This window comes from Pipistrellus hanaki, assembly GCF_964339955.1.
Source record: "Pipistrellus hanaki genome assembly, chromosome: 18".
NCBI lineage: Eukaryota > Metazoa > Chordata > Mammalia > Chiroptera > Vespertilionidae > Pipistrellus > Pipistrellus hanaki.
Window position 1 is genome coordinate 5,614,009 of NC_140520.1, and position 15,825 is coordinate 5,629,833.

Consider the following 15,825-nt stretch of genomic DNA (forward strand, 5'->3'; position numbering starts at 1 on the left):
GGCTCTGGCCCTGTGCGAGCTGAGGGCACCTGAGTGAGATGTGGGCACGGGGTCCTGAGACCTGGGCACATGGCGCTGAGATCTGGGCACGGGTCGGGAAAGCCCCGAGTGTGGAGACCAGCGTTTCCGTGGGGCCAGGATGCCCGGTGGGTGGGGATCTGATGAGCACGCGCCTGCGCCTTGGCCTCCGGCCTCATGGACCTGGGCTCTCAGCCATCTCTGGGTCGGGGCCCGGAGCGGATGGCCATGCACCGTCTCCTGTTCTCCCGCAGCCCCGCAGGGGCAGCCCGGGCCCTCACCTCGTGTGGGGGTGCCTTAGGCAGGGGTTTGGGGAAGTCCGGAGGGTCTCCGCGGACGCAGGGAGGGTTTGAATGCGCCTAAGCCAAAGGCAGCATCAGCCTCACCTGGGAGCTCTTTGCAAATCCAACCCTCAAGCTCCACCCCAGACCGCGGAGTCAGGAGCCCCAGGCGGGCCTCAGGCCTGAGTACCCCTGGGCGCCTCTGGGGCCCGCTGGAGTCAGAAAGGCTCACTCCCAAAGGCTCACTCCTGGCGCAGCAGGACGGAGATGGAGGAGCAGGACAGGAGGGACCTGCCGCGGGCACAGGTAAGCCGCGGCGTCGCTGCCCTTAGGAAGGTCTGTTCGCTCTGCAGGGAGCACACGCAGCCGCTTTCTGCGGGATTGAGCATGCGATTCCGCCTGCAAACCTCTCATGCACACACGTGTTCCCTCCCGGGATGCAGGTTGTGGTAGTTCTTGTTTATTAATATTGCATTCTTTAGGTAGAATAAGAGTAAGGTGACCAGATCGTCCAGGTGTTGGCAGGTCAGTCCTGATTTCTAACAATTTTTCTCGCGTCCCGCGGCGTTTTTTTTAAAAAAAAAAAGTCCCGATTTTTTGAAAGATTGGAAACATTGGAAAGATTCTTTCCAAAAATCGGGACTTTTTTAAAAAAAATGCCGTGGGACGCGGGGGAAATTGTTAGAAATCAGGACTGTCCTGCCAACACCTGGACGATCTGGTCACCTTAAATAAGAGGCACACACACCCGAACTTGATTTCCACTCTGTCGCTCTGATTGAGAGCCCGCCCAGAATGCGTGTTCAGTAAATATTGGAGCACGGATGTATAGGGCCCCGCTGGCATTTACAATAACAATCCAGTAGGAGAGGTAACAGGTAAATCAGAATCAATCACACCCAGGGGTGAGGCTGCTGCCCAGGATTCTTGAAGAGGTGGCGGCCACCAGGCCCAGGTTTTTTTTTTTTTTTTTTTTGGTGAAGAATGTGGAGAGGCACTCAGATTTTAGGAAGACCGAACTAAAGCCAAGACGATGGTCCCCTGCGGGGCATTTTCAGGCTTCTTGGGTGGAGAGGTGTTCGGGGCCAGCGTGACGGTGGGTCTTGCGTCCAGGGCTGTGGGGTGGGCGGTTCGTCTTGGCAGAGGGAAAACGGGACTGCTGGCTGGTGGAAGTTGTCCTTCAGCAGCCATGACCGAACGGCAGACGCCCGAACCCCTTCCGCACTGCATCACCATGCGGGGGTCACACGGCGGCCCCAGACTCGGCGCCCCACCTCTGGCTCTGCTCGCCGAATCGCTGCTGGCAGCCACCTTGGCCACCTTCCGCTCATTGTAGACACATGTGAGGTATCGGAAGCAGCCAAGCTCACAGACAGAAACATGGGAGCCCACCTCGTGCTCGGAGCTGCAGGGTGGCACAGGAAAACCCGAACTAGCAGGCTCATTAGCGGGCTTCCTGAAGGTGTGTTCAGGAATGGACAAATGCGTGCACCTGTGTTGACGTGTGTAGACAGGGTTATAGACGTGAAAGTAGGGATGTCTCAGAAGTTTGATTTCACCAACAGCTGTCTAGAAGTACTGCATTTTAAATGGATACTGAGCAGGTCTAGTCAATGCAGGCAGGCATTCACCCTCACCTGGAAAGTAGAAGGGTGAGGGGGCGGGGCTTAGCGCAGGTGGGAACACAGGCTGCACCTGTTCCACCTGCTGCAGAACCCCACCACGTGACGGCAGGACCAATCAACCAATGATTGTTGGTGACGCGGTCACGTGATAATCATTCCCCAAGCATTGTTTACGAGCAGTGATTCTCAGATTTAAACATGGACTAATGTTGTAGGTATAGAACATTGAGTTACTACTTGTAGCATATATATATATATATATATATATATATATATATATATATATATATAAAGTTAAAATACAGTTACAAGCGAAACGCTCTCTTATTTGGAAATGGTCAGAACTGTCGCAGTATTGGTGCCGATGAACCCCGGGTACTTCTCAGGAAGAAAATTGAGTCCTGATTTCCGGAGACAAAGAATTGCTCACAACCAGATATTTGGGTCAGAACTCTGGGGGTGTTCCTTCTCTGTATTTTTCATCCCCAGGTGTGACGAAGGTGGTCCCATTGGATTTGTTCAAAACAAAACAAAACAAAACAAAACAAAACAAAACACCCTCGGGTTTTCCCTGGTGATTCAGATTGCGCTCGTTACCAGCTTCATCGCTGCCACTCTCACCGTCCTTGTCGATAAAGCCGGGGGATAGAAACGGAGGGGAAAGAACTCGAGTTCGGTTTCAGGAACTGCAGCTTTAAGGTCTCACACACAGTCCCATCTGTAAGTACAAGGGACACAGCGCTCGAAGCTCCACACAGTGTGTGCCATTCCGGGAGCAGAGAAACTGCCAAACGGGGATTTTAGTTAGCAGCCGACAGCGGGCGAACACATCTGCCCTCTCCCATCTAACACAAAGCTTCCCCCTTCAGGATGTGGGGGCTGACACCCCAGTCACCCTGGGTTATTGACTTGATGGTGGGGAGCGAAAGCGATGAGACAGAAGATCCGACTTCAGGGTTTCCTCCCACTGCCCCAGGCCACTCAGCAGCCCCCACATTCCACCCAGTGAGGCCCGTCTGCCTTCCCCCAGCCTGTAACTTGTTGAAGTTTATTTTTATATGTTTTTATTGATTTCAGAGAGGGAGGGAGGGAGGGAGAAACATCAAGGATGAGAGAGAATCATTGACCTGCTGCCTCCTGCACGCCCCCTACTGGGGAATTGAGCCTACAGCCCGGGAATGCCAGAAAGCAGCAAACAAATGAAACCCGCTGAAATGGGATTGCTTCAAGGGAGCACCCCCTTTAGACTCTCACGTTTAGAGGAACCTGAGGATCCAGATGACAAAGAGAGTTTCATGTCACACGGGCTCTATAGCCAAAGGGAATTTTCGTTAAAAGCAGATCACATCGCTGCAGGAAATGCAGAAAGCGGCCCCTCAATACAGGGACGCGAGCTATGCCTCCCCCAGTGAGATCCATAGAGACTCCTGGAGGTAACATGCAGATGGAGTGATGCCCATCGGGCCTTCATTAAATTTTATTTTTTTATTTTTATTTTTAAAATATATTTTATTGATTTTTTACAGAGAGGAAGTGAGAGTGATAGTTGGAAACATCGAGGAGAGTCATCGATCAGCTGCCTCTTGCACGCCCCCTCCTGGGAATGTGCCTGCAACGAAGGTACATGCCCTTGACTGGGAATGGAACCCAGGATCCTTCAGTCCGCAGGCTGATGCTCTATCCGCTGAGCCAAACCGGTTTCGGCATTGGAATTAGCTGTCGGCCTCCTGGGTACCGAAAGGTGCAGCCTGGCCCCTGAGCCTGTGACAAAGCCAGGAGCCGGTGATGACAAAGTGCGCCATGGCCAGAAACAGGTCTGCCTACGGTTGGTGCTAATCACCTCGAAGGCACCGCACACCCTGATTTTAACCGGGAAACCTGCCGTCTCAGGAGGGATCTCCGAGTCTGGGCACTGTGGACAGGTCAGGAGGGTTCCCGATCGAGAATTTGCTGCTGATGCTTCTCAGGTAAACGGCCAGGTTCCGACTGGCCACGCTGGCTCTGACTCATGTTCGTCTCCTCTGATTCATGCATCTGGAGAGGCTGTGAGTTCCAATAACAAACATTCAATCGGCTTAGAGGCGGGGCGGCAGGCAGGGCCTTCGTACCCTGTTTACCTTTGTGTTTTTTTTATATATATATATATATATATATATATATAAAACGAATTTTTTTCATTGTCTATTAATAGAGAAAGGTTATGTACTTTATTTTTTTTAAAATATATTTTATTGATTTTTTTTTTTTTTTTTTTTTTTTTTTTACAGAGAGGAAGGGAGAGAGATAGAGAGTTAGAAACGTCGATGAGAGAGAAACATCGACCAGCTGCCTCCTGCACACCCCCTACTGGGGATGTGCCCACAACCAATGTACATGCCCTTGACCGGAATCGAACCCGGGACCTTTCAGTCCGCAGACCGACGCTCTACCACTGAGCCAAACCGGCTTCGGCCCTGTTGATTGCCTTCTTGGAATTGGCTTTTTCTGGGAACAAAACCAATAAGACACACCGTTCCCTCATCTCGGGGGTTGGCAAACGGCTGCTCGCGAGCCACATGTGGCTCTTTGGCCCCTCAGGTGTGGCTCTTCCACAAAACACCACGGCCTGGGCGAGTCTATGTTGAAGAAGTGGCGTTAGAGGAAGTTTAAGTTAAAAAAAAAAAGTGGCTCTCCAAAGAAATGTCAACTGTTGTGTTGTTGGTATTTGGCTCTGTTGGCTAATGGGTTTGCCGAGCACGGCCTCACCTGGTGTTATTCATCAGCAGACGTCCTCCCTTCCCATTCCCCCCCCCATGTCGCAGGGAGTGGGGGATTCGGGGTCAGGGGATTCGGACAGAGACCAGGCTTCCAACCCAACACTGTCTTAGCTCATTGGGCCACCGAGTCACGGAGGTCTTCGCTGTCGTGAAGTCTCGGGCTGGGGCTGATGTGGTTTCTGAGGGCAGCGGAGGCGGCTGCCGCCACATCTGTCACCTGTGCTGGGAGTGGCATGCGCTGGTCCGGCCGCTGGGACCCCCCCCCCCTCCCCCCCCGCCTGCCTCCCCTCGCCGCCTTGCCCGGCAATCGGCCTAATCAGAGGCAGAAACAAGAATCGATCACACCTGAGGCGGTACTTAAAACGAACTTTATTCTCAGGCCCAGCAGTCACGTCTACTCGCTGCTGGGCAGTGGATAGTTCTTCTAGAGAGTTTGAATATAGTCAGAGTCCCGTTGCGAACACTCCATTCCCTGCCTCTGCCCGGGGTCCCCAGGCTGTTCTCCCCATGGCACTCCCTGTAAACACTGTGTTTGGAAAGACACACCGTCCATCCGCATCCCTTTCCCTGGGGTCGCACGGTCACATCCGTCTGTGACGATAGCATGGCTGAAAAATAAAAGTCTCTCATTCGTACTCTGCCAGCAGGCTTTGGCATAAGCTTGGCAATCGCTTAGAGTTATTTATTTAATTTTTCCTGTGGTCGTTTTTTTCCCCCCCCCGAGCGGAAACAGTCTCGGGTTTTGCAGAAGGTGTCCAAGCTAGTGCGGGTCCTCCACCTTCTCGGGCACCAACCCCGCCGGCTGCCCGCGGCCGGGCCACACCGAGGCCGGCAAAGCCCGCGTGGACGCTGCTGGGCAGCTGCTCCGGCCTCTCCGGAAAGCGCCCCGCGGATTCCTGGGCTCCCGTAGGCAGGAACGGTTTGACTCCTCGCCTCTCCCCGGATTAAAGCAAACAGGAAAACGGAATGTCCTTTGGTGGAGTCTTATGACACTCGCTATTGTATATGTAAACGGATATTCTTTGATGCCGGCGGCGCGTCCGTCCGCCCTCACAGAGAAATCTCACAACAGAACGAACGGGAGAGGACAAAGCAAAGCGTGTCAGTCTGGGCCGCGCGTGGAACGAGGGGGAAACGCGAACAGATTGTCTGGTAACACAAATCATCGGCAAGAATACAAAAAATCTACATAGTACAGTATCTCAAGAAAAATAACTTCATTTGAATACAAAAGGATAGATACACTTTCTCCTTCCCCCGAAGGGGCGGTGACAGGTGCGCACAGACTGACATCAGACAGGAACCTTCCGACCAACAAGGGCGACAGAGCAACGTCCACTGAAGCTCCGGCGGGTGGGAGGGGGCTCGGGGGCCGAGGCGGATGCCCTGACACCCGCGGTCATGGTCATGGTCACGGCGCCCCGCCCGCCAAGGTCGCTCCTGCGTGTTGGGGCCCCGCGCCCTAGGCGCAGCGGTGTCGGCGCGCAGACAGGAGCGCACCCACCTTCCCAGGTCCGTTAGTTTGTTCCTTCTGTCTGTCCTGTGCGGAGGGGCCGCCCCAGCCTTCCCCACGGGCCCTGGGCCCTGCAGCTGGCACCGGCTCCCGAGCCAGGAGGAGCAGAGCAGAGCCGCCTCGGATGGGTGGGTGCGCTGTCCACAGCTGAGGACTATGGCTTCGTTCAGTCGGGCCTCCCGGGGCGGGCGCTGCGGGGCGCGGGGGTCGGAGTGTTTCTGGGTCCGGAGCGGGGGCGTGGGCGGCGGCGTGGGCTCCCCGGGCCTCGGCGCGGCCGGTGGTGCTGCGGGGCCGCCTAGATGGCGAGCAGCGCCTGGGTCGGGATCGGGGTCGCGATCAGGGTCGCGGGAGGCAGCAGTGGCAGCAGCGCCAGCAGCAGCAGCAGCAGCAGTAGCGCCGCGCGGCCGCGCGGGGGCGCCCCCTGGCCCGAGCGCGCCCCGCAGCCGCCCGCCTCCTCGCAGCGCCGCTTCTCGCACAGGACGCCGGTGTAGGCGGCGGGGCACTGGCAGCGCGCGTGGTTGTGGCAGGTGCCCCCGTTCTGGCAGTGCAGCAGCTCGTTGTCGCACACGTTGGCTGCAGGGCGAGGGGGAGGGGGAGAAGCAGAATCAGTGTCAGTGCATTTGGTACAGCATGTTCGCAGCTTCAAACATGGCAATGGACAGGCGGATCCCGCGCTCCCCCGCCCCCTCCCGCCCCCATTCCCACCCCCATTCCCACCCCCACCCCCATCCGCATCCCCATTCCCATTCCCATTCTCCCCGCCCCCACCCCGCAAATGGAGCACGTGACTCCAATTTCCACACACAGTTTGCTGCCTCCCCTCCCTTCCCCCTTCCCCCTCCCCAATCCCATGGGTTCTCTTCCTATGGATTTCTGCTGCAACCTGGGACAGTCTCCCTGGCACGTGAGGCTGTCCAGAGCTAGGGCGCATCATCCCCTTGGTCTCTCCAGGGGACCTGCGGTGGCCCCCCCAGGCTTTTAAAGGACCAGTATCGCATGCAAGAACGCGGAGCTTGGAAGGCAGGGGATGCCCATTAGAATGCAAAGCAGGGCTGCTAAGTGACCAGGAACCTCCAAGGGGGTGGCCTTCTCCTTGAGGTGATGCCCGTGCCACATGCATGAGGACAGAAGCCAAGGGAAGGGGCCCTGGGGCTGGGGGGAGGGGGGAGAGCAGGGGCAGGCGGCATGCAGGCAGGGCAGCCCCGTGGGGGGAGAGGAAGCTGTTGCATGGAGTGTGAGGAAGAGCAGCCGATGGTGGCATCGATCCTCCTATGAGCGGAGGAAGGAGAGGCCAAGGTCGCTTTGGTTTCCCGGGATCATAAGGAATGCAGCGCTGAAACCCTGATTTGCAAAGATTCACCATGTTCATGGATGGGTCACATGTGTGTGAACCAGTCCAGACCAGCCAAAGCCGGAGACGGAAATGCATGGTCGGTCCCTGCCAGGCCACTTGCAATCTCCAGTGGTTTATTTTCCTCGGCATGCTGGGTGTTCTCGTTAAGGCTATGTGCTGCTTATTCTTTTAGGTAATCAGGGTTTCACCGGTTCAGCAGGATGTTAACCAGAACCCGGGGAAATGGAGACAGCAACAGGCGCCAGGAGCGCTTCCTGTGTGGGAACTCTGGGATGGGCGTGGGGGCAGAGCAGAAAAAGGAGGTTTTGAAAATAAATTGTAGCATTTTCCTTTTTTTTAAAAAAATGCCATGGTTAAATTTCACCAGGGGTACCACGTGAATCTCACACACACACACACACACTCTCAATATCAACTGAAAAGTATGTAAAACATACCCCCTCTCCACCCAGTACTAGTCACAGAGAATGCTGCCTTGTCCTCACTCCTGGCAATGGCCGGTCACTCCCTTTGCAGAGAAGCTTATAAGGGACACGGGAACGCTCCGAGTGCAGGGGAGCCGAGAGCAGGGCTGCTGGGTGCCCTCAGGGGTGATCACGGGGGTGGCCGTCAAGGGGCCCCGGTTACCGTCGCCCGCAGCTCCCAGGCCGCCACCCTGTGACGCTGGCATGAGGTTTGGGTGTCATTCTCCAGGGTGCTTGGCCTGCTGTCTGTAAGCCATACAGGCGACGCCTCATGCCCTCTGACCCTTCAGCTCCGAGTCTTGGTAGACAAGGAGGTGTTCCTGCTCTATCTACGCCACACGGCCGAGGAGTGTCCGGGCGACCTCTCGTTGGGTGGCGTGGACTCCTGAGGGTCACCCCCAAATCATAGTGTTTTAGAGGTCACGAGGCCCAGCATACCAGTGGTGAGAGATGAGGTCAGGGCCAACGCCTTCGTTTTTTTTTTTGGTGGTGGTGCTGAGTTTGGAGAGCATGCATGGGTTTTTGGGATTTCGTTTTGCTTCCAGTTCAGGAGATACTGTTTCGTTGGGGGAAACGTGGAATAAACAGACCCACGTGGCTGTTTCCACCTCCAGGTAAAGATGCTTAGCAGCTTTGCCAGGGAGCAGGTAGCTCAATGGGACACTTCCTCTCCCGGGGGCTCCGGAGCGAGGGGAGTCATCTGTCCCCTCATTGTCGATAATTGCTTGCCTTGAGTAATTGAGGAGAGATCAATAGTTCATTAAATGTCACGCCCCCTTAAAAAAAAAAAAAAAAAAGGAAACGCGGTTTTGCTTCTTCTTGGGCCCGAATGTAGGTCAGCTGTTGAAGAGAGGTATCTTTTTTTTCGGGAAGTTGGTGGTTACGTTAAAATTCAGTGCCTTCCCTATGTTTACCCAATCTATGGATGGATGATGATCATTGGGAGGAATTTAATAAATAAGAGGAACAAATGTAACCTCATGGAGTGGGGGTATGTTTTCTGTAGGAGAGACATAGGGAAAAAAGATACCTACGATATGTTCCATTACTTTATAATTCACTGCAAGACATACGGCATTGGGCCTCTTGATTGGGCTATTCCTTCAGCACAGACACAACCTGATGATCCGCACAGCACGCTCTGTGGGGACCGTGTGCTGGAAGCTCATCCACACCTCCCTGCACATCTCGCCTGCTCATCACACGCTAATGCTCTGTCTCTGTGCCACCCTGAATGAAAATCAAGGCGCTTAATGAATAAACTCGCACTAAACGCCACGAAGAAAGAGCCAGGAAACCTAACACTCTGCTCTTGAGGCGCTCGTGTCCGGTTGGGAAGATACAATTTATACGCGGAGGGATCTCCTATTAAATTCGTGAAACGACCCTTCTCCATTCCAGCCAGCGTGTCTGCTGTGTGGTGTGGCTGGCATCCGGCTAGGTTTAAAAGTTGTTGCCAGCCCTAACCGGTTTGGCTCAGTGGATAGAGCGTCGGCCTGCGGACTGAAAGGTCCCAGGTTCGATTCCGGGCAAGGGAATGTATCTTGGTTGCGGGCACATCCCCAGTGGGGAGTGTACGGGAGGCAGCTGGTTGATATTTCTCTCTCATCGATGTTTCTAGCTCTCTATCCCTCTCCCTTCCTCTCTGTAAAAAAAAAAACCAATGAAGTATATTAAAAAAAATAAAAAAATAAAAACCTTTTGGCAGAAATCAAACGCATGAGCATACACAGAAATAATTATGATACAAAAAATATATCTATACAAATAACAGATTCTAAAGGAGGTATTTGCATATGGCAGGGGCCCTCAGCCGCTGGGGTGAAGGGTGATGTGGGAGACAGAGAAGAGGGAAGGAAGGAGATTGTGTTGGAATTGAGGCGTGGACCAGGCAGCTGTGGGTGGGAAGGGCGTTATGGACGGGAAATGAGAAGTGAGGGCCCGGACTGAGCCACTGTCTGGATTCTATCAATAAGCCCACCGCCCCTGCGGAGTTGAGGCTGGAACCCTGCGGGCTGTCTCCTGGCTCCCACCACATGGGGGCGCTGGAGGGGACAAGGAGGGAGGGAGAGGGAGATTTCCTTTTCCTGGGCCATAGCTCTTCCCAACAGGATCACCCCAGCAGCGCCCCCCTCCCTCTGACCGACCAACATTGGATTTCAGGGCTCAGCATTTTCATGTCCCTGAGAGGTTCCTGCCTGACCCTCAGCCTCCCTGTCCTGGAGGTCTGAGCTCCCAGGGCCCCCGCCCAGCCTGTGGGAGGCCCCAGCAGCAGCGGAGGTGGGGAGGTGAGGGGGTGGGGGTGGGGGGGATTGCCACCTGTCCTCAGCCTGCAGGTCCGGCTCTGGGGCCTCCTCCAGACTCCCAGCCGCTCAGAGCCGTCCTCTCTCCTGAGACCTCACCCAGGCGTGGGCGCTGCCTCTTGCGCACAGTCACCCTCTTGGCGGGACGTCACTGTCTCCTCTTCATGTTTAAATCCTAAAACACCTGTGTGACCTCCAGGGCCTTCTTCCTGCTAAAAGCCTACTGAGGTTCCAGCGGGGCCTGGGGAGCCATGTGCGAGGAGTGAGTGAGTGATGGTGGGCAGGTGTGGCTGCAGAGACGATGGAGACGAGGAAAAGGTAAGCCCTGGCCCAGGGGGAAGGGGATATGCCAATAAGCACGGCATGGTCTCTGTGGAACCTGGCAGAGGGGTTTGGGGGTAATTGGGAGGCGGATGGAGGAATGGGAGGCATTCACGTCGAACGGAGGTTGTTGGCTGTCCGTCTGAAGTGGTGCTTTCAACAGGGGGCGTTGGGCAGTGTCTGCAGACGCCTGCCTGGCTGTCACGGCTCCAGGAAGGGCACGCTAGTGGGCAGAGGCCAGAGAGGCTACTGAATGCCTCGCCCTGCCGAAACCGGTTTGGCTCAGTGGATAGAGCGTCAGTCTGCGGACTGAAAGGTCCCGGGTTCGATTCTGGTCAAGGGCATGTACCTTGGTTGCGGGCACATCCCCGGTAGGGGGTGTGCAGGAGGCAGCTGATCGATGTTTCTCTCTCATCAATGTTTCTAGCTCTCTATCCCTCTCCCTTCCTCTCGGTAAAAAAATCAATAATTACATATATATATATATATATATATATATATATATATATATATATATATAAATACCTTGCTCTGCCCAGGACCCCTGGGCAGGAAGGATCACCCCTCAGTTGACGTCAGAGATAAGATGAGGAAGGTGGGGCGCAGGGAGTCAGCACAGCCATGAAGGCGGACTTTTTCCTTGTGGAGAGAGGAGGGAGGGGATGGAGGTGGCTCGGCCACTCGAGCTCAGAGACAGTGAGTGTTTGGGGCGGAGCCGTGGGAATTCCAGGTGACCGGAAGCGCTAGGTGTTGAAAGAGCCGGGTTATCTTCCTGGAGGGGAGGGGGTAAATCCACGAAGATGGAGATCCAAGAGAGACCCCGGAGTGCCGCTCACAGTGGACAGGAGCAAGGAACATCTCTCCCTCCCTCCCTCTTTCACATTGTTTTTTAAAAAATAGATTTTTATGGAGTTCAGAGAGGAAGGGAGAGGGAGAGAGAAACATCAATGAAGAGAGAGGATCATGGCTCGGCTGCCTCCTGCACGCCCCACCCTGGGGATTGAGCTTGCAATCTGGGCATGTGCCCTTGACCGGAATCAAACCCGGGACCCTCTGGTTTGCAGGCCGATGCTCTAGCCACCGAGGCAAACCGGTTAGAGCCACATCTTCTTACTTTTCCTGTAGTTTGGACAAGGAGCTGTCATGGGCTGTAGCCAAATTCCTCGGTTCTTTAACTCGATTCTGGTGGGTTTCTTGACTGGTGTACCCATTTCCTCTCCCCTGACCTCAATCTATTGTCGGTCGTTGATGAGGAGACTCTGATTCGTTTTCCCGCTCCCAGCCCCTTCGGGAGGAAGAGGAAAGCAGGCTGCGGGAGGGCCGCAGCCGGGACCCGGCTGTTGCTGCTTGTCTTCTCCTTTCCCTCTGTGACCTGCGGGGTCACTGGTCCCCATGATGGCCACGACGCTCCGTTACATCCCCGCAAGCTGGTTTTCTTTTCTTTTTGTCTGTGTTGGTCTCCTTCTAAGCTATCCATTTCGGCCGGCCCTGCCAGGAGCCGTCTGCTGGAGCAATGCTGGCTCTGTATTTATAGACTTGAAAGTTTCTCTTTCCGGCTTTGTCTCCCGCGCTTCAAGGAACCGATGTGATGCGTTGCCATGGCAGCCTTCCTTGATGGTCGTGTTAATAAAGTGACCTCGGCCTCCGGCACCTGAAACGGGCCCGGGATGGCCGCGGGAGCCAATGCTCCAAATTGTTCCTGTGCCTTTCAGAGAGGCGTCGGAGGACGAGCGACCCCCGCCATGCTGGCTAATGACAAAGGCCCGGCCCGTGTTCGGCCCGATGGAGGCGTTGGAGGGAGTGAGGCCGCGGGATAAAGAGCGGGGACGGTGACCCACTTAAATTGAGGGATGGGAGATAGAAAACGCAACCCACAGCCGAGCTCCTGGGGACGCGGAGGGACTTCACAGAACCGTGTCTCATGCCGTGGTGTGTGCATTTCCCCAGCTTTTCACACTCATGTCCCGCCACGACTGGCGGGGACGTGGTGCCGTGGAAAAAAGGTAGGGCCTGGCCAGCGTGGCTCAGTGGTTGAGCATTGACCTATGAACCAGGAGGTCACGGTTCCATGCCTGGTCCGGGCCCATGCCTGGGGTTGCGGGCTCAGTGCGCATGCAGGAGGCAGCCGATCCGTGATCCTCTCTCATTATTGATGTTTCTCTCTCTCCCTTCCTCTCCCTTCCTTTATGAAATCAATAAAAAATACACACATATATATAAAAAAGGAGCCCTGACCGGTTTGGCTCAGTAGATAGAGGACAGACAAGAGCAAAGAGGAACGTGAGGAGGGACGGCCCAGACTGTACTTGAACTCAGTCTGCTGCTCTGCCTTCTCTCCTGGGCATCCGACCAGCTGGGGAGGGAGGTTGGTCTGAATGAGCACCCCCTAGTGAGCCCACAGCCAGGCCTCCCTCAGGGAGCATCCCTGGGCTGCTTCCCCTCAGCCTCCCCCAGGGCGGGCCAGCTCCTCTGGGTTGGGTTTTGGGTTAAAGCTCTCCCTTCGGATGATGCTCTAACCCACTCACCCACACCTCTCGCCAGCCTCCTGCTGGCCTCCCACCGGCCTCGCTGCCCAATGGGCTCTGGGTCAGGAGAAAGGAGGAAAGGGGAGGTGGGGTGCTCAGGCCTCTCCCGCCTGGAAGGAACCCTCACTCTTCACTGCGAATAATCCCGAAGGACCGCCTGAACAGGAATAACCTCACGATGGAAGTGCAGGGTTTTTCTCCCCGTGACTTCTGCTCTGCGCCTGCTGTACTCTGCCCAGCCCCCTTCCCCCTAGCTCCCCACCTTTCCCTTCCGCAGGCTGACATCTCTGTGCCCCGGGGAGGGGGGCGCCTTCCAAGCCGCTCTAGCAGTGCGTGCGTGCGTGCGGAGGGTGGAACGCGCGTTCTATTTTGAGGCGGAATGAACGCGTCACCCGGAGCCAGAGGCCTCGGTTCGAGGAAAACGAAACCCCACAGCACAGCACCTGGGTCTCACCCAGGATGCGGGAATAGAGTTATCGGGGGTTTAAGACGCGGCCGCATGAATTCCATTCCTCTCTCTCTCCTCTTACATTCATACGGCTTTGCAAAGTTGCTGAAGGAAAAAAAAAAGCAATGAACCACTCTCATTTTTCCCCTCTTTGATATATTCCAGGTGATAATAAATAGTGTGAACCAATGCTATATAAAAACCCAATACCAACTTTTTCTTTTTTTTGCAGAGGGAAAGGGATGAATACACGTTTATAAAACATTTCCTGTGCATGGAAAAGGACTTTAAAAAACAGCCACCCGCCCAACTCCCTAAGCGCTTTGGTTGGTGCCTGCTGAGATGGAGGGAGCAGGACAAACCGAGGCAGACGCCGAATGACATTCTGCACCGGTGCAGCTTGAAAAGGACTTTATGGCCCACAGTCAGGGCTCCGCGTGTGGGGAAACCATGGGAATCGGAAGGGTTGGGCCCAGCGGTTGTTGGCATGCAAACGTGTTACGCTAGGGGCCGGGTGGGTACTGGTCACGACCGTGGCGGGAACGGTGAGATATCCCACACTTCCTTCTGCTTCTCTGGTGACTCAGTGTCACCAAGGCCATTGGGCTGTCTTTCCAGTACGTGTGTCGTGGAGATGGATAACATGTGAATTAGCTGTGTTTGCAGGCCTTTGTGACGGAAGCTGGGAGCACAGGGCATATTTCTGCCCATGTCACTAATGATACCTATTTTTTAGAGCCAGACGGTGGTGTGTGTGTGTGTGTGTGTGTGTGTGTGTGTGTGTGTGTGGAGGGGGGGGTGGAGGGCAGGGTGTGTGTGAAGGCAGTGACCTGCGTTACTGCCAGTGTAACAACCTACTTTTTTGTCCCTGACATGGAAGCTTCATGGGAAATAATTTTGTCTCTCGGTTTGTTTACGGCAAAAGGCGCTGTTGACCCTTTGAACGTGGACCGCTGGGCCGCACAGGGTGGCCGGGGGCTCCTGCCACGGCTGGCGGCTTTGGAGGAGGCCGGTGCGACACTTGAAAGGATTCCGTCTGCTTCCTGGAGGGGCAGGGCCTGCTTTTAGGAGACGGTCACTGGACGGGGCCTGCAGTGGGACCCGTGCCGCCCTGTGACTCTGACCGACGGCTGGGACGGGAAGGGATGTTAAGCACCTTTGTGTTGTGCTGTGTTCTTTGCTAGTTGGCATTAGACATGGCGGAGAGCACGCCCAAACTTTCAGATGAGAGCGTGTCGGGACGGGATGTGTGCACTTGGACTATCAGAGCACACAGCGTTCATTTTTAATGGAGAGCAGAGCCTTTCCCTAGAGCAGTGTTCCCCAAAGTGTGGTACGCGCACCCCCAGGGGTACGGGAAGAGTTTGGTGGGGGTACGCGTTGCACCGGAGTTTGGTGGGGATATGCACTGCACCGTGCTTCGCTGCACCTAATTCTACGTTCTCATGAGTACGAGGGGTACTCAGTGTTACGAAAATTATAGAAGGGGTACACATATGTCAAAAGTTTGGGAAACACTGCCCTGGAGTATTATGGGTAAAGAAGACCATCCCAAGGATGGGTTGATTTCTAATATCTCTAAGGAGTCTGGGATATAGAAATTAAAAAAAAAAAAAGCTTCCTTATACTACTCTTAACACAAAACGCCAAGAAATGAATATCCCGTTTCTTAGATACTCCGGCGAAGGATTAGAGTCATCCCTTTCTGATACTTTAGGAGAGAAGCAGCCTTGTACTACGAACTAAGTCTAACGATATAAATAATGTATGTCTGACTCCAACGGTCATATTTATACAAGGACGTTGCAATTATCCTGCTATAAAGAAATCTTAATAAAAAAATAAGTTATTGTTGGATAAGCCACCAAACAGAAGATCTGTTTGCCACTGAGGACACATTTCCTTCAGCTACAATGTGGGCCTGCCCGCCGCTGGATTCCCGCTGGAACCCAGAGAGCCCTCCCTGGTGTGGGGGTGGGGCTGTTCCTCCACCCGTACCCTCAGTTCACGGTGCTCCAGGTGCGTAATTCCCTGGCTCCGTGGTCGGCAAACCAAGGCTCTCGAGCCTCGTGTGGCTCTTTGGCCCCTTGAGTGTGGCTCTTCCACAAAATACCATGGCCTGGGCGAGTCTATTTGGAAGAAGTGGCATTAGAAGAAGTTTAAGTTTAAAAAATGTGGCTCTCCAGAGAAATGCCAATCATTGTCCTGTTGGTATTT

General features: G+C 54.7%; 2 protein-coding genes across 5 annotated transcripts in view; both read right to left on the reverse strand.

Annotated features, from left to right (window-relative positions):
- Positions 1-5,032: 5,032 nt before the first annotated feature.
- The window catches only part of NTNG1 (netrin G1), a 195,301-nt gene continuing 184,508 nt past the window's right edge, over positions 5,033-15,825 (reverse strand). For all 4 annotated transcript variants that reach the window (XM_084866076.1, XM_084866075.1, XM_084866077.1 and 1 more), the window contains one exon: positions 5,033-6,766. In XM_084866076.1, the coding sequence (XP_084722202.1) occupies positions 6,489-6,766 (278 nt within the window). In that variant the 3' untranslated portion in view covers positions 5,033-6,488. The remainder of the gene's footprint in view (positions 6,767-15,825) is intronic.
- Positions 9,385-15,825, reverse strand: part of PRMT6 (protein arginine methyltransferase 6) — a 237,382-nt gene continuing 230,941 nt past the window's right edge. The window contains exon 2 of the mRNA XM_084866078.1: positions 9,385-9,398. The gene's annotated coding sequence lies outside the window, so the exon portion shown is untranslated. The remainder of the gene's footprint in view (positions 9,399-15,825) is intronic.